Here is an 18,831-nt window from a genome sequence, read left to right as displayed (position 1 = left end):
AGGTTCTTTTCTTTCCTTAGCTATCTTAGGTACAGATTTTCTTTTTTTTTTTATTTTATTCTTTTTTTGAGATGGAGTTTCACTCTTATCACCCAGGCTGGAGCGCAATGGCGCAGTCTCGGCTCGCTGCAACCTCCGCCTCCCGGGTTCAAGCGATTCTCCTGCCTCAGCCTCCTGAGTAGCTGGGATTACAGGCACCCTCCACCACACCCAGTTAATTTTTGTATTTTAGTAGAGACAGGGTTTCACCATGTTGGCCAGGCTGGTCTCAAGCTCCCGGCCTCAGATGATTCGCCCACCTCGGCCTCTCAAAGTGCTGGGATTACAGGCGTGGGCCACCGTGCCCAGCCAGGTATAGATTTTTGAAGCTGGAGGTGACCTAAGAGATTATTTGACTAAGAAACAAAATTAAAAACCCAACACTTCATCTTAAGATTAAGAAGCAAAAGTTGGAAAGGTTTAAGTAATTTGCCCTCAGTTATTTATTAGCAGACCTAGGGATAGAGCTCAGACTCCCCATTGCCAAGTTCATTTGTTTTCCTCACCCCACCATGTCACCTCATCGCTAGTTTTCCTTTTGTTATACCTTCTATGATTTTCTCCAAATCTCTTTCACCAGTAGTAAACATAGGAACTCTTCTTTAGCTGGGTGGTCTTCTTTTTTAGAATCCTGTGCTAAAAAATTGAAAATGCAAAAATCTTGACATTTTAACATCAAATTAGACTAATTTTCAGTATCAGTTAATCAATAGATCAAGAGTCTTTGCATAATACTGTAGTCATTACAGATGCAATTAAATAATATTCTCAAGTTCTTATTACCAATCTACTAATTTCAGCAAACTCTGCAATTGACACATTTGTTTGTGTCATAAATCCGTCAAAACTCTACTGATAAAACTGACTTTGCATAAAATAGAAAGCATTCTCTTCAACATGGAACAGAAAATGATTTACCCTCATTTATTTTAGAAATTGAAAACTTACATCTAAGGTGGGTGGGATATTTCCTAAGACAAGATAAGTGATGTACTAGGACTCCATGCCACTCGATTAGATAAAACTTCCTTCAAATAAAACAATTTCATGAAGAGTCAACAGATGTATATTTTCTACTGGGATTTATTGAACCATCTGCTCTTGTAATTTCCAGCTGCATACTTCACATTAAGTTCTGTCTTTAAAGCATCAAGTAATTGTAAATACAGTATATTTTATGTACAAATGTAAATATATTTAGGTTTGCGCATGACTTCCTTTCAAAGAAATTGTGCTTATGTTTGTAAACTAATTAAACTTTAATTTCTTTCACAAGAGACTAATTTTATTACCATCATATTTCATGATGCTGTGGTTGTTTCATGCTTAACTTATACAATGCCTTCTAAGTATTACTAAAGAAGTAAGATTTCAACAACTCCTATAAAGCTTTAATGAAGCAATTACATTGCAACAGTGATCTCAGGTTTGTCTTTGAAAGTTTTTGCTATTTTTAATAGAAAACCATAAGGACATCTCCCACTCTCCTTGGGTCTGTTAGTACCTAATATCTTGTATGCAAAACTTGTTGAAATCAAGGTGAGAACATTACAGTTGGAAAAGGGGCAAATAAGTAGCCCTGAAATGATACAAAACAGGATGAGTGTTCAGTGATATACAATATTAATCAAACTCTACTGATGATGTTGACTTTACGTAGAGTACAAAGCATTCCCTTGAAAATAACCCTCTCATAAGTTCTAAGAATAAGTTATCTTCCAAATAGAGCATTTTGCATTTATTTACAATCTATTATATCATAGAAGAAAGAAAAATCTTTCTGTACCAGGATTAGGCAATTCATTAGCAGGGCTTTACCAAGTTGCTTAAGAAAATGGTTTCTTAATACTAGAAGTTTATTTTATCATCAGATAAGTAGGGCCTCTCGGTATTTTTCCATCAGATATGTTCCTCTTAGCATTTTCCCATTAGAAACGTGCCTTTTAGTAAATATGAGAACTGTCTTGTAGCTGATGACCTTCCTTTGTAGAATCTTATGCTAATGAATTACAAATGCAAGAATCTTGACATTTTAACATCAATTTAAGCTATTTTTTCATATCAGCTAATCAATAGGCTCAAGAGTGCTCACATAATACTTTAGGCATTGCAGGTGTAATTAAACAACATTCACAAGTCCTTGTTACCAATCTTCTTATTTCAGCAAATTTTGTAATTGTCCATTTGTTTGTGCCATAATCAAGTAAGTCAAAACTCTACTGATAATATTAACTTAGCATAAGCATGATGATAAATGATAAAAATTAGAAAATTTGGAAATCCTCATTACGTTTGTAATTCTTAACATTGCTAAAGTATGACATTGATAATTAATGAAATTTAGTTTCAAATATGTTCCCATAAAATGCAAAATATTTGGTAAACAGGATATATGCTCTGCAGATCACTAGGGAAAACCAACGATATGCAGTCTAAAGGAAACATTGAAGAACAAAATTCTTAAAATCCTCGTAAGACCCAAATGTGCCTGAAATTTCAGTGCCTTAAGAGAATTACTGGAAGTCAAAGACTCCTTTATATATCTAAAAAGCAGATTTTTAACTCTATACCATTAACAAGGGCCATACATAAGCAAAATATTGAGAATGGTCAAATATGAAAGCATACATCAAAGTTAAGTCAGGCACACAGAAACAGGAGTGGCAATAACAATACACAGTTGAATGTAAGAAAAGCATTAACTGAAAAAAGAAGTTTTTTAAATCTCAATTTTGAAATAGCTTAGCATCCATTCAGCACAGCTTAATAGAATTGTGTTTGAATATTATTAATGAGATCAATTTGTGAAAGATGTATTTAACTTTGTCCCTATAAGCTAAAATTAACTTTATCTTCAAATATTCATAAGGATTCTCAAATATTGATTATATGCTAGGTCACTAGAAACACTAAAATTCCTGAAAGCAGACTTCATTATCTTTTACCACAATGCAACTAATCTAAAATAATCAAGTTTAAAAGAAAATAGCTACTTAGAATTTTTTTAGTCATTAGACCAAATAAATATTTTATCAATAAGGCAACAAAATTTAAGTCGAATATCTAAAAATATTAATGACATCATTATTATCAAAATGTATGGGTAACAGAGGTAAATACAGAAACAAATGTGTAGTTTTATTAAAAATGTAATAATAAAAGTAAATTGACAAAACACACAGCTAAAGATGGTAGAGAAAAGACAGCTAAATAAATATGAATGTTCTGAGAAAGCCTGAATGAAGATAAAAGCGGAAGTGATGAATAAATCTAATAGCTGGCTTAAAAAATAAAGGAAGCAGAAGTAACAACTATAAGAAATTATATATTCATCTAATATCTAATATGTATTATATAGGTATAATATATATAATACATAGTAACATACACAATAACATAATAACATATTTTTTTCCAATAATGATAAAGAGAGAAAAACAAAATTGGAAATTAGAAGAAGTTTGTCACCATTTTCTTTCTTAGAGTCCTGAGACATAGGAATACTTTTTCGTTGTATACTTCTTTGTACCATTGTACTCAATAGGCAATCTTCGACCCTCACTCCCCTCCCACTCTCCTACCTTTCAGAGTCTCTAGCATGTTATTCCACTCTGTCCATCCATGTGTACCCATTGTTAGCTCCCACTCATAAGTGAGAACATGTGCTACTTGTTTTTATGTTTCTGAGTTATTTCACTTAGGATAATGGCCTCCAATTCCATCCACGTTGCTGCAAAAGACATGATTTCACTCTTTTTATGACTATTATTCCATTGTATTAGTCCATTTTCACACTGTTATAGATGTACTACCTGAGATTGGGTAATTTACAAATAAATGAGGGTTTTTGACTGACAGTTTCGCATGGCTGGGGAGACCTCAGGAAACTCACTATCATGGTGGAAGGCAAAGGAGAAGAAGGCACCTTCTTCAGAAGGTGGCAGGAGAAAGGGAGAGTGAAGGGGAAGTGTTTCACTTTTAAACCATCAGATCTCATGAGAACCCCCTCAGTATCATGAGAACAGCATGGGGGAACCGCCCCCATGGTCCAATCACCTCCCATCACATGCCTCCCTGGACATGTGAGACTTAACAATCCGAGATGAGATTTGAATGGGGAAACAGAGCCAAACCATATCATCCATGGTGTATATATACCACCTTTTTTAATCCATCGATGGACTTTTAGGTTGATCTCATATTTTTCTTCTTTTGAGTAGAGCTGTGATAAACATATGAGTGCAGATGCCTTTTTGAAATAATGATTTCTTTTCCTTTGGGTAAATACCCAGTAATGTGATTGCTGGATCAAATGGCAGTTCTATTTTTAGCTTCTTACAAGATCTCCATACTACAGTAAAATTTTTTAATGATGGGAACTATCTCCCTGATTCATGAGAGCAAGTTGAGTGCAGTGTGCAGTGGATAGTTGTTGAGATGACCACACACTAAGGTAACCCTGAGGAGTCACACCCTCATGTCATCCCTTTTCTTTAGTGAGAGCAGAACCTGTGACCTGCTTACAGCAAAGGTGATGAGGTGTCACTCCCATGATGAAGCTACCTCGTATTAGACTCTGTCTTAGTAGATGGAAGGAGAAAGATTCCCCTGCTGATTGGGAGAAAGCAAACCACTATGTTGTGGAGATAACATTTTCTGATTTTTATTTCTTATGGAGAGGGCCTCATGGAAGGGAACTGTGGGTGGCCTCCAGGTGGACTTCAATAACACAACCACGAGGAAATGAGTTCTGCCAACACAGATTCTGCCCCAGGTGAGATGAGAATGTAGCCCCACTAACCTCTTGATTGGAGCCTCATGAGACTGAGCAAAGGACCTGCTAACCTGTGCCTGGAGTCCTGAATTCTGGCCACGGATGATGTGATATGCTGCGTGTGGTAGTTTGCTTGGGATTCTGTAACAAAGCACCACAAACGGGACAGCAAAACGTGTCTCCCCATTCCAGAGGCAGGAAGTCTGAGATCAAGAGCTGGCAGGGCTGGTTGCAACTGAGGCTGTGTGGGAGAATGCGTTCCATGCCCCTCACCCTACTTTTCGTGGTTTGCCAGAATTTCAACATACGAATTTTGAGGGAATACGCAGCAATCCATAAAAATGCGTTTGTATCATTTTAAGCCATTGCGTTTGCAGTAACCTGTTACACTGTGATAGATTCCTAAAACAATTGTAATAAGAAAGTGAAATACCAGTAAGAGTATGAAGAAATATTAATAGGTTGCTACTGGAACCCTCTCACTTCAAAACAATTGTGGGAATAGTTCAGTTCAGTATTAATTCTAATTAAGGTGAAACATCATCTAAGGATATGATGTATTAATATACTCAGTTCTTTTATGAGAATTAGAAGCCATTTTGCTATTAATATATGAGTTATTAAGAAATTATTTTGGGAAGTTAGCGAGGGTAAAAGTTCTCCGTGGAATTTTCCTTTAATAAAAAGCAGCGCCAAATCATTTCTTCTCTAACAAAAAGCAGTCTTAAAGGTCAGGCTGCAAGCATAGATATGCGTATGTAAATACATGCTGCTAAGAGCCAAGTCCATCCAACATGGCGGTTCCCGCTCCCTTTTGCTTGTCACCACATGTGCGGGTGTCATGGTGGCCGCCAGGTAGAAGCTGCATTTGCGACTGGGTGCGGTGGCTCACGCATGTAATCCCAGCATTTTGGGAGGCCGAGGTGGGCGGATCAGCTGAGGTCAGGAGTTCGAGACCAGCTTGGTCAACATAGTGAAACTCTGTCTCTACTAATAATACAAAAATTAGCTGGGTAGTGCACGCCTGTAATTCCAGCTACTCCGGAGGCTGGGGCAGGAGAATCACTTGACCCGGGGAGGCGGAGGTTGCAGTTAGCTGAGATTGCACTATTGCACTGTAGCCTGGGTGACAAGCGTGAGACTCCCTCTCAAAAAAGAAGAAGAAGTTGCATTTGCACAATAAAAGACTAGGGTGGGAGGGCTGGTCTTTCCCTGGGGTGGGATGACTAGTCTTTTCCTAGGCTATGTAAATGACATACCTGGTCAGACCAATCCCCTGGACCCTATGTAAATCAATCACTGCTTCCTCAAGCCTCTGTACAAAATTGATTGTGTTCGGTCCCAAACCAGAGACCCTCTCTTGGGCGACCAGCTTTCCCAGCATGAGGAAGCTTTTTCTCTTTCTCTTCTTTTTGGTCTATTAAACTTTATGCCTCTAAACCCACTCTTCGTGTGTGTCCGTGTCCTGAATTTTTTCTCGATACGAGATAAAGAACCAGGGCATGTACCCCAGACAACGGAGATATTTCATATGCAATATGAATGCACTCATTCTCAAAGTGTCCCCCAAATTTATTGTCAGTTTTGTAAGTTGCTGTCAGTTATTTGTACTTTTTCCCTTTTTGCAAGCAAATAAGAGGTGTTGAAAGTGTTGAAAATGAAAATCATATATTTTTGCCAATTTAAAAAATCAATTTTGACGTATTTTTAATCTATGGAGTACAGCATTGGGATACTAGTGTTCCATAGGTGCATAGTTTTGATCAATTCATGGAAAGACACATGATTGCCTGAGCTACTATAGCTCAGTCTCCCAAACTTGACCTTATTTATTCACCATGGACTGTCAATCCACTCCAATAAACTGCAATATTCAGACACATTCCTAAAGCAACCTGCTGTCTTGAGAATTTTCTAATTTTATTAAAGCATTTACTGGGCACATGCCACAAGCAGGTGCTGAGGATTAACTGGTAGGTAGGACAAGGTCCTTCTCTTCTGCTCTCCTCAGAGAATGAGAGGAGTGAGACCCAATGTATTCAGAGAGTGCTGAGAGAGTATAATGAGTTTACATCCGACTTGCTCTTGGCAGTTGAGAAAGGCTTCCTGGAGAAGGCTGACATGACATGTATGGCATTTGTCAGTCAAGTGAGACCAAATGAATTTGGAGCAGGATAACTGGCTGTGGATTGTGCATTAGGGAGAAATGAGACTGCAGAGGCAAGAAGGTGCTACATAGGGAAGGATCTTGTTTCATTCACTAAGAATCTAGGTCACCATTCACAAAGCAAAGGCAAGAGCAGGGTTGGGGTGGGGGCAACCAAGGCTGCCCTGAATGGGAAGATTAGATTCACACACACACACACACACACACACACACACACACACACACACCCCATTATGCCCCTTGAACATTAGTTATCTGGCTGTATCTTCATCCACATCTGTTGCTGTCTTCAAAAACCCTATCTACTATCGTCCCCATGTCATACATAGACCAGAAATTTAAGCTGAGCTAAATTTAAGTCATTTCCTTTTACTTTCCATCCTAGACTCATCCATCCATTCATTCTGTTAAAAAATAATGACCCTATTATTTGCAAGTTGCATAAGCCAGAAATCTAGGAGTTAACCTTCTTCTGTTTTCCTCGTTCTGTGCTGTGGCATTATGACTTTTGAGTCTGACCGTCTGGATTTAAACCCTGTCTCTTCTGTTGAAAAGCTGTAGGACTTTGTACGAGACAATATAATCTGGATTTAAACCCTGTCTCTTCAGTTGAAAAGCTGTAGGAATTTGTATGAGATAATATAATCTTTCTGTGCCTTAATTTCCTCAGGTTACCCATAATATTGAGTATGGGTTATTGTAAAGTTTCAAATAAATAATTCATGTAAAGCCTAAGAACAGAGCTTCAACACATGTATGTATATGTACACATACACATAGCTATATATGTATGCATATGTATATATTTATATAAGATAAATATGCATAGGGATAAAATCAAAGCATCCACTATACTAACATTGAATTTAAATGTAATGTTGTTTGCTTAACAGCCAAACATTCAGCAATCAAGGACACTCTGCTTCTTTGGCAGTATCTAGGAATAAATAACGAAGTGAATTAAAAGAAATGATGTCAGAACTACAACATTTTAGCTGTCACATTACAAGAAAGCTACCATGTCACTGCAGTCTTGTGGGTTGTTTCTCTTCAGGTGTACTCATCCCTGTACACTTGTGATGTTATATATACAATTCCTTGCTTTGGGGTTTTATTTATGCGACCTTGAACAATCTATTGGTGCTTTAAAGTAAATAAATTTTAAAGCTTTATCTTTCTACAAAATAATGAAAGACCATAGATGATGAGAGTTTATCTGCAGAGCCTTTTCTCTACATTTTTCCTTTTTATATGAGAATTGGAAAGAAAGATATTTGGCCTAGCTGGAGATGCTGCATTGTAGTGGGGAGAATACTTGCAACCTATTGAAAATCAGGAACCATGGCTTATCCATTTTTATTTTCTCTACAGTGCCTAGCCTAATATCTTAATTCAGTAAGATCTCCATAAATATTTATTGACAAAAGCTGTGTGCTATTCAGAAATAGAAAGACTGAGTTTCATTTTGTGATAGAAGTTTACTTTCTTTAGTTGTATTCTTCTTAAAAATTTCTAGGTATTTTTTTTTTACCCAGAACTGCAAATATTTATGGGTTATTAATTATCAGTAAAGTACTAAGCTGAGGTAACAGCATAACAGTAGGGGAAAATAAGCACCTGTGGGTCCCTTAGTATAATGTACAGCTTTATCTAGAATGTTTTGACTTCATCATTATAAAAGGAGCAATAGGTCGGGCGCAGTGGCTCATGCCTATAATCCCAGCACTTTGGGAGGCCGAGGGGTGAGCCACTGCACTCAGCCTCCAGAAATTTTTTATTTAATTATGGTAATATACAACAATATGATAATTAACTTGTAAACCTTATAAGAAGGCTTGGATTTTCTTCAGTGAACTGTGTTTGGATTTTATAAATACTTTTTTAATTGAAAACAAGGACAAAAGAAAATAAAAGGTAGAAGTACAAATCAAAAAAGAAAACAAGTAACAATCATAACCAGTTTTCTAGACATGTCACTGTTGTCATTTTGGGATATTTTCATTTTAGTTTATTTTTGGTATGTTTTAATATCAGTGAGTTCATATGTACAAGTTTTACTCTTATTTTGTTTAGTGTTATAGCATTTGCAGTTTGTTGTGTCATTTTAAAAATCATCCTAAATTTCATATTCATGTTTTCTTGATAATCTTTCATGTCATATCCCTCTTGAATTTAATTTACGTATGATAAGGTGAAGATGTAAGTTGTTTTCACTTTCTCTTCTTTTAGGAATAACTTGCTAGTTGCCCAGAACAAAAGTACTCTCTCTCTATTTTCCAATTTGTACTGCCTAATATAATGTGTTAAATTTGATTGCATGGTAAGATGCTCTGGGGTTGTTATCCTGCTTTATTTCTTCAATTATTTTCCCATCAATATTAAGAATTTTTATTTTTGAACTTCATGTACAGTAGTTTTACTATCTGGGAATGTTGATTCCTATATCATTCTTTTTCATTTTCAAAATATCTTAGTTTCCAGACCATCTGTTTTCATATGAAATTTTAGAGAGTGTATTAGGCAGTTTTTGCATTGCTATAAAAAATACCCAAGACTGGGTAATTTATAAATAAAAGCAGTTGAATGGGCTTACAGTTCTATAGGCCATACTGAAAGCCTGGTGCCAGTATCTGCTCAGCTTCTAGGGAGGCCTCAGGGAGATTTTACTCAGGGCCAAAGCAAAGGGGAGCAGGAGGCAGGGCGAATGATGTGATCGGGAGCAAGAGAGTAGGGGGAGGTCCCACACACTTGTAAACAACAGATCTCCGAGAACTCACTCACTATCGCAAGAACAGCACAAAGACATGAGGGAGCTGCTCCCACATCCAGACACCTCCCACCAGGCTCCACCAACACTGGTGCTTACATCTCAACAGGAGGTTTGAGGGGGATATCCATATTATATCAGAGACCACTTTTTAAAGTTCCATATTTATTTGCAACCAGTTTTTCATGTTATTCTCATATCTTTTTGATTGTGATGAAAACACATAACATAAAACTTACCATTTTAACCACTTTGAGGGCACAGTACAGACATGTAACAGGGGGCATCTTTAAAAACAAATCTCTAGTGGGTATCAGGTGTGCCTGAGACACTTTGAGGAGTTGCCAAATTTCAAGCATTCCACCCAGGACTTTTCTGCTTCTTTCTTCGTTGTGCCAAGTCCTTAGTGAATAAAAGACGCCGTGCAATCCATGCCCTTACTAAGATTCAACATCACTCTCCCTGGGGCTCCTCCAGAGGCTCTGCAGACTGCTCTGCATCCCACTTGCTGCTGCAAAGCAGAGATTCAGTGACATGAAAAAGCAAATATCTGAGACTGTGGTCACCCAGCAAAATGGAACGGACTAAATGGGTCTCTCTCACTCTCGCTCTCTGCTCTTTCTTCTTGGCACTCTTCCCTCTCTGACCATTAAAGAAATGATCTAGATGAGATCGTGACATCCCATCTCACATGATGCTATTGTGGTTACTTCTTTCCCCACAGACTGTAGGAGTAGAGGACAGTTCAGAGCAGTGACACAGGAATCTCAAAAGAAACGCTCAGCTCAATACAACTATCCTGATGAGAAAGATATGGAGTTAAGTCATCTAAGAAGTAGGTATGTATAGAAATATCTCATTTCTTTAGGCAACTTACTATAGATTTGCTTCAAACCTACAATTTTTTTTTATCTTTTTAAATAGAGTCCACAGTTAACTTATTTGCATATAAGGTGAACCACATGAAAAGGATCAAACACAGAATGAATTCTGTAATGTGTTTGGGTTCCATTTCACTCTGCAGTAGCCCAGCCAGAGCGTATTTGGCAATGAATTTTCTCAATAAAGTGCAGAAAACTACATTGCATGATGCTAGTTTTGACCCCTTAAATGACATTATGAGTTGATATTTTTCAGATTCTTTTTGAAAATATGAAATAGCATATTGTTTGTGAGAAAGGTAATAGTATCTATTTAAGTTAATTCATGTTAAGTTGATTTGAATTCATGAATAGTACATGGCAAGCAAGCCTTGATTTGTGACCAAGATGGTATATTTTTGAACTCTTTGAAAATTGAAAAATGTCAATCTTATTCCTTTGAAATCCTGTAGGACTTCTTTCATGTAGCTTGTACATTAGCTTGATACAAAGTATTGCTTTAAAAAGTTTCTCCCTACTGTTGACTTGGAAGCTTCTGAAAGAAGAAACATTACCTTGTGTGTAGATACGTCCAGTAACTCCTTTTCATTGAATAAGGAGTCAGTACATACTTGTGAAATTAAGTTACCAAAATAACATTGCAATTCACAGTCCATAGGCCATGCAGATTCTTTCAAGGAACCATATATCCTATTTTTGTTGTCCTTAGCTGCCTCCTAAGTGGTATAATTCAGCCACATTCAAAATCCATTTTTGGCATCCATTTCTTCAATTACAGGTGTAAACTTGAACAATATATGGGCCCTGTACTCTAAGATTTAAAATTGAGGAGAGGAGATAGTGTTGTTGGACAGGAAGTGTGAAGGATTTAGAGTCAGGCACATGGATTCAAATCCTATTTCTACCTCTTTGTAACTATGCATGTTATATAAAATTTCCAAATCTCCATTTTCTCAGCTGTAAAATGGGCATGTAATACCTACTTTTCAAGATTACTGTTTTAACTTGAGTATACAAGTTTTTGTGTTTCATTTTTTGCAAAAACCTTCCTACCTGGGCTCCTTGCCTCTCTTCCATCCTTCCAAATTGTCTAAAATGTAAATCTGATCATTCTGTAAATTACCCACCACTCTCTATGGATGGAAAATAAACTGTGTACTGGTTAAGAGCAAGGCCCTCTTTTTTTGAATCCTAATCTGCATCCCAGCTGTGCAGTTTAACAGCTCTGTATACTGTGGACATGTTAAGAACTTTCTAAGCTTCAGTATTCTCACCTGAAACACAGGCTAGTTAAAGTGTCTTATAGAACTGGGCACTTAAGTGACACAAAGTGCACTCTAGCACTTCAACTCCTGCCTGCGCAGAGCAGGCACTAACTACGTGGACCTGACGTGGGATTCTCTTTATACAGCTTCCCATACTCATTACTGCTCTGCTCCCAGGCAGAAGGCATTGCCTTCTTATTTATTTATGCATTCATGTTTGTTTGAGACTACCGGGGATTTTATTCTTCGTATTATGTGCTTTTCAGAGATTTCTAAATGTTTTTTTTTTCAATCAGAAATCAACAATGTGAAGTAATTTTTGAGATAAAAGAATCGTTTTTCCTGATTAATTTAAGTGTTTTTTTTTGTTCTGCACTTCTGCTTTAACATATTTTTCTAAAATAAAATGTGCTATCTTTACTATGGAAAACACCTATTTGTAAATGAAATAACAAACTAAAAATATAAATAATTATGTTAAACGTTCATTCTTATGAACATAGGTCATCCCTCCCCCATTTTTTAACTGAGTACTGATGACTTTTCTTTTACACTTTACTGCATTTTGCAAGTCTTCTCAAATAGCATACATTATTTTTTATGAGTAAAACTTTATTTTTTATATATTTCATTTGACTTTATTAATTTTATTTTATTGTGATAAGAACAACATGAGATCATACCTCTTAACACATTTGTCAGTGTACAATACAGTATTGTTCATCTGTCCATTGATGGAAACTTACATTGTTTCTATATTGTTCCAATTATAAATAATGTTGCAGGTAACATGGGAATGCGGACATCTCTTTGATATCCTCATTTCAATTATTTTGGCTGTATAGCCACGAGTGGGATTGCTAGATGAAATGGTAGTTCCATGTTGCTTTTTGAGGAGTCTCCATACTGTTTTCCACAGTGGCTACACCATCTCACATTTCCACCAACATTGTGTAATCCTCACTAACACTTGTTATCTTTTGTTTTTTGGTAATAATCATCCTAACAGGTGTGAGGTGCTATGTCATTGTAGTTCTAGAGGATATTATGCTAAGTGAAATTAGGCAGTCACAAAAGGAAGATATTGCATGATTCTATTTGTATGAGGTATCTAAAAGAGTTGGACTCAGAGTGGCAGAGAATAGAATGCTGGTGGTCAGGGGCTAGGAGGAGGAAGAAATGGAGAATTGTTGCTCAATGAGTAAAGAGTTTTACTTATGCAAGACAAATAAGTTCTAGAGATTCGCTGTACAACCTAGTACCTATAGTTAATAAATGGTACTGTACACTGTCAAATAGGTTGAGAAGATAGATCTCATATTAAATATCATCATAAGAACAAACAAAAACCGAAACAAACCACATGTACGCATAAAAAAAAATAAGGAAATTTTTGGAGGTGGTGAATATATTTATATTGAGTACTTTGTAGTATCACAGGTATATATGCACATGTCCAAACTCATCCAAATGTATACATTAAATATGTGTGTTTTTGTGTGTATCAGTTGTACATCAGTAAAGCTTAAAATGTAGTATTGTTGCCTATAAATAAGAGGTTATACCTCTTATTTGTCTTCCTAGTGCGGATGCTGTATGTCTTGCTTCTTTGCCAACTGTTCTTTTTGAGAGAATGTGAGGAGCCTAATGGCAGCACCCTCACATCCTGCACCCATCTACCTGAGCAGAATGCCTGATGCGTGGCCCATACCCACACATACTTGTTAAATTGTGAATACTCTCCTACTCCACAACATCTGGGCTCACCAACATCAGCCACTTCCCTGTGTGCCCACATGTGGTCTTTAGACTGTTGGTTATATCTTCATACAGTCATTCAGGCTTCTTCGGGATTAAATACCTTTGATTAGACACTGAAGATTTACAGAAGAGAGCATTATGAAAGTAAAATGTCCAACCATTTGCATCAATATTATCCCTAACAACACTTGTACATTTAAACCTTTTAACACAGTACTGTATAGGAGCTAGCATGTGGTCAGTACTGACTCATGGTGCCTCTAGCTCACAGTGATCTCAGAGGACATGGAGTTATCCAGTGACTAAACTACTGCTGTTGGTAACTTTTGTTATTTTTCTGTGTTTCCCTTTTTTAAATTCCCTGATGGATGTAAACTCTATACTATGTCTCTGATTTATAACTTGTTTTATAAGCTCATAGAATGTACCGTTTCTGGCAAGCCATTTTCTTAGTAAACAATGGAAGACATATTTCAAATAGAATAAAGCAGAACAATTTGAAAGTTATAATGGTTTCTTCACAAGGAGCAAGTTTTTACAAAATTTGGAAAAAAATTGAGAACTTGAAACACAAATATCATACCCAATAAATCAAATCTGTCTAAAAATATTTTAGCAATACATCATAATTGTAAATAGAAAATTTAATTTCTATTTCCCAAACTGGTTTTTTGCTTCTGTTTCTTGATAATTTCAGTAAACTCTAAGAAACATATCTTAAATTCAACCCATGATTTCCTTATATCCTTTTATTATCAACAAGACTGAGCTATTTTGCATCAGGTTAAATGTTAGATTTTCATCACTCATAGTATCCTTATCTTATTTTAGTTCTTGCCATGAATTTATAATAGAGAAAGCAACTTTCCTACCTGACTACTGGATAACATGTTATATTAAATTTGTCACTGCTCTTTTACTGTTTAAGGTCAAATGAGGAATTCATTAGCAAAAGACATACTTTAAGATCGAAATAATATATCAAATATATATGTAATACAACAAGACACTCCCTTTATGTCATAAGAAATACTTTCTTATCATTTTAGATAAATTACATGAACCAGATGTGACACTCTGGATTATCATCTTATCTGCCATTTAATTTTAATTTTGAATCCCATTCATATCATTTTCCTTTTAAGATCACACAGAACACCAGTCACAATGCCTTGTACCTGCCAAATGACCAAAGAAGATTTGATGATATTTTAAAATTCTCACACAATTTTATTTTTCAGCATTTTATTTGCTTCTTGTTATAAACAGGCAACAAGATAAAATATATGTGGGTGAAGATGCGAGAAACGTGACGGTTCTAGAAAAAACAAAGTTCTCCCAAGATTTCAGCACGTTTGCAGCGGAAATTCGGGAAACCATCACAGCACTCAGAGAACAGGTTCGTTTTCTCCTCAGATAACATGTCCTTATTGTATGCATTGGAATAACTAAACATAAAAGAGCTGTCCAGTAACTCTCCACAAATACAGCACAGTATCAGAATAATAAAAACCTATATAGGGAGTTGTGTTGCTTTTTTTGCTTGCTTTTACTTTTGCTTTTGTAAAGACACAGTCTTGTTCTGTTGCCCCGGCTGGATTGCAGTGGCATAATCCTGGCTCACTGGAGCTTCTACCTCTTGGGTCCAAGTGATTCTCGTGCCTCAGCCTCCCGAGTAGCTGGGATTACAGGCGCTCATCACAACACCCAGCTAATTTTTGTATTTTTAGTGGAAATGGGATTTGGCTATGTTGGCCAGGCTGGTCTTGAACTCCTGGACTCAAGTGATTTGCCCATCTTGGCCTCCCAAAGTACTGGGATTATGGATGTGAGTCACTGCGCCAGCAGGGAGTAGTATTGTAATAAGAATTGAGTTAGGGAAGGAGGGCTTGGGGAAACTCACACTACAAAGAGGCAGAGAGCCTCATCCTTTCTACCTAATGCTCAGGGCTCTGACTGGCATGAATTTGGTCAGCACCAGCTCCGCTTGCTGCTTCCGAGTGCCTCACCAGCACTTGTCTGAATAACTGTGAACTTGATGCCTGCTTCATCTGCACAGATGGATATAATTGTTAATAGCACAATGTATATTTTTCTTATCAATTTTTCTTGGAATAGAGTCAAAGAAGCTTCTTAGGAATTACTGTTTTCTCTGGCTTTCTTTTTCTAACAAAGCTGTAGAAAACAACATTCCCACAACCCGCTCTGCTTTTCCTTATTTTGTCAGTTGTTCTGGCTCATGCCTTATTTCATTTTTCCTAAAACTTAAGGATAGTTGAAAGGAAGGAATAAAAGACACTCCAGAGTCTTTTTAAAATTAAGAGACAGGTAATGTTATTACCTAAATATTACTAAATAACAATTATAGAAGGTGAAACAGTTAAGGTTAAATAGGTTATGACATACATAAGGAACAGAGTGATGTTCGGTGGAGCTGGAGATTAGCTAATCAAGATTGTCAAAACAATGTACAAGGTGCCTGGTGAGGCAGAGAGTGTCTAGATGAGAAGATCTAATAAACTCATATTAGATTTTCTTGTGGACTCTAAATAGATGAGGAGGGAATACACATTTTCTCTTCTGGGGGGGTAGGAATTCCAGGAATCTATCCATCTCTTCTACGTTTTCTAGTTTATGTGTGTGTAAGTGTTCATAGTAGTCTTGAATGGTCTTTTGTATTCCAGTGGTGTCAGTTGTAATATTTCCTGTATCATATCTCAGTGAGGTTATTTGGATTTTCTCTCTTCTCTTCTTGGTTAGTCTTGCTAATGGTCTATCAATTTTATTTATCTTTTCAAAGAACCAGCTTTTTGTTTCACTTATCTTTTGTGCTTTTTTTGGCTTCAATTTTGTTTAGTTCTGCTCTCATCTTGGTAATTTCCTTCCTTCTGCTGGGTTTGGGTTTGATTTGTTCTTGTTTCTCTACTTCCTTGAGGTGTGATCTTAGATTATCTGTGCTCTTTCAGACTTTTTGATGTAGGCATTTAGGGCTACAAACTTTCCTCTTAGCACCACCTTAGCTGTATCCCAGAGAATTTGATATGTTGTATCATTTTTGTCATTCAGTTTGAAGAAGTTTTTAATTTCCATCTTGATTTTGCTTTTGACTCAATGCTCATTCAAGAGCAGGTTATTTATTTTCCATGTATTTGCATGGTTTTGAAGGTTCTTTTTGGAGTTGATTTCCAGTTTTATTCTACTGTGGTCTGAGAGAATGCTTGATATAATTTCAATTTTCTTAAATTTATTGAGGCTCATTTTATGGCCTATCATATGGTCTATCTTGGAGAAAGTTCCATGGGCTGTTGAATAGAATGAGTATTCTATGGTTGCTGAATGGAGTATTCTGTATATATCTGTTTGGTCTATTTGTTACAAGATATAGTTTAGATCTATTGTTTCCTTGTTGACTTTCTGTCTTGATGACCTGTCTGGTGCTGTCAGTGGAGTATTGAAGTCCCCCACTATTAATGTGTTTCTGTCTATCTCATTTCTTAGGTCTATTGGTAATTGTTTTATAAATTTGGGAGCTCCAGTGTTAGATGCATATATGTTTAGGATTGTGATATTGTCCTGTTGGACAAGGCCTTTTACCGTTATATAATGTCCCCTTTTGACTCTTTTAACCACTATTGCTTTAAAGTTTGTTTTGTCTGATATAAGGATAGTTAACCCTGTTCACTTTTGGTGTCCATGTTCATAACATGCTTTTTTCCACCCCTTTACTTTAATTTTATGTGAGTCTTTATGTGTTAGGTGAGTTTCCTGAAGGCAGCAGATAGTTGGTTGGTGAGTTCTTATCCATTCTGCAGTTCTGTATCTTTTAAGTGGAGCATTGAGGACTTTTACTTCCAATCTTAGTATTGAAATGTGAGGTGCTGTTGCATTTATTGTGCTCTTTGTTGCCTGCATACTTTTTTGTTTTTGCTTTTTAACTTGTATTTTTGTTTTATTGGTCCTATGTGCTTTATGCTTTAAAGAGATTCTGTTTTGATGTGTTTCCAGGATTTGTTTCAAGATTTTGAGCTCCTTTTAGCAGTTCTTATAATGGTGGCTTGATAATGGTGAATTATCTCAGCATTTGTTTGTCTGAAAATGACTGTCTCTTTCCTTCATATATGATTCTTAGTTTCACTGGCTACAAAATTGTTGGCTGAAGATTGTTTAGTTTGAGGAGGTTGAAGATAGGGCCCCAATCCCTTCTAGCTTGTAGGGTTTCTGCTGAGAAATTTGCTGTTAATCTGATAGGTTTTCCTTTACAGGTTACCTGGTGCTTCTGTTTCACAGCTCTTAAGATTCTTTCCTTCGTCTTAACTTTGGATAACCTGATGACAATGTGCCTAGCTGAAGATCTTTTTGCAATGAATTTCCCAGGTGTTCTTTGTGATTCTTGTATTTGCACATCTAGGTCTCTGGTAAGGCTGAGGAAGTTTTCCTCGACGATTCCCCCAAATATGTTTTCCAAGCTTCTAGAATTGTCTTCTTCCTCGGGAACACCGATTATTCTTAGGTTTGGTCGTTTAACGTAACCCCAGACTTCTTGGAGTCTTTGTTAATATTTTGTTATTCTTTTTTCTTTGTCTTTGTTGGATTGGGTTAGTTCAAAGACCTTGTCTTCGAGCCCTGAATTTTTTTCTTCTACTTGTTCAATTCTATTTCTGAGACTTTCCAGAGCATTTTGCATTTCTAAAATTGTGTCCAAAGTTTCCTGAATTTTTTATTGTTATTTATTTAAGCACTCTATTTTGTTGAATATTTCTCCCTTCACTTCCATTATCATTTTTTGATACAAGCCCTTGCATTCGACTTCGCCTTTCTTTGGTCCCTCTGTGATTAGCTTAGTAACTAACCTCCTGAATTCTTTTTCAGGTAAGTCAGAGATTTCTTCTTGGTTTGGATCCTTTGCTGGTGAACTAGTGTGATTTTTTTGGGTCATTGATGAGCCTTGTGTTTTCATATTACCAGGGTTTTCTGTTCCTTCTCATTTGGGTAGGCTCTGTCAGAGGGAAGGTCTAGGGCTGAAGGCTGTTGTTCAGATTCTTTTGTCCCACAGGGTGTTCTCTTGATGTAGTACTCACCCCCTTTTCCTGTGGTTGTGGCTTCCTGTGAGCTGAACTGCAGTGATTGTTGTCTCTCTTCTGGGTCTAGCCAGTCAGTGAGTTTATCGAGCTCCTGGC

The 18,831-nt window shown here is 36.7% G+C and overlaps 1 protein-coding gene across 1 annotated transcript in view; it reads left to right on the top strand.

Moving 5' to 3' along the window:
• Nucleotides 1-18,831, top strand: part of PXDNL (peroxidasin like) — a 523,848-nt gene that overhangs the window by 485,387 nt on the left and 19,630 nt on the right. Inside the window, exons 20-21 of the mRNA XM_023184241.2 lie at nucleotides 10,472-10,586; nucleotides 14,924-15,053. Of these exons, the coding sequence (XP_023040009.2) occupies nucleotides 10,472-10,586; nucleotides 14,924-15,053 (245 nt within the window). The remainder of the gene's footprint in view (nucleotides 1-10,471; nucleotides 10,587-14,923; nucleotides 15,054-18,831) is intronic.

Source organism: Piliocolobus tephrosceles, chromosome 7 (assembly GCF_002776525.5).
Source record: "Piliocolobus tephrosceles isolate RC106 chromosome 7, ASM277652v3, whole genome shotgun sequence".
NCBI lineage: Eukaryota > Metazoa > Chordata > Mammalia > Primates > Cercopithecidae > Piliocolobus > Piliocolobus tephrosceles.
This window is presented reverse-complemented; position numbering and strand designations above follow the sequence as displayed.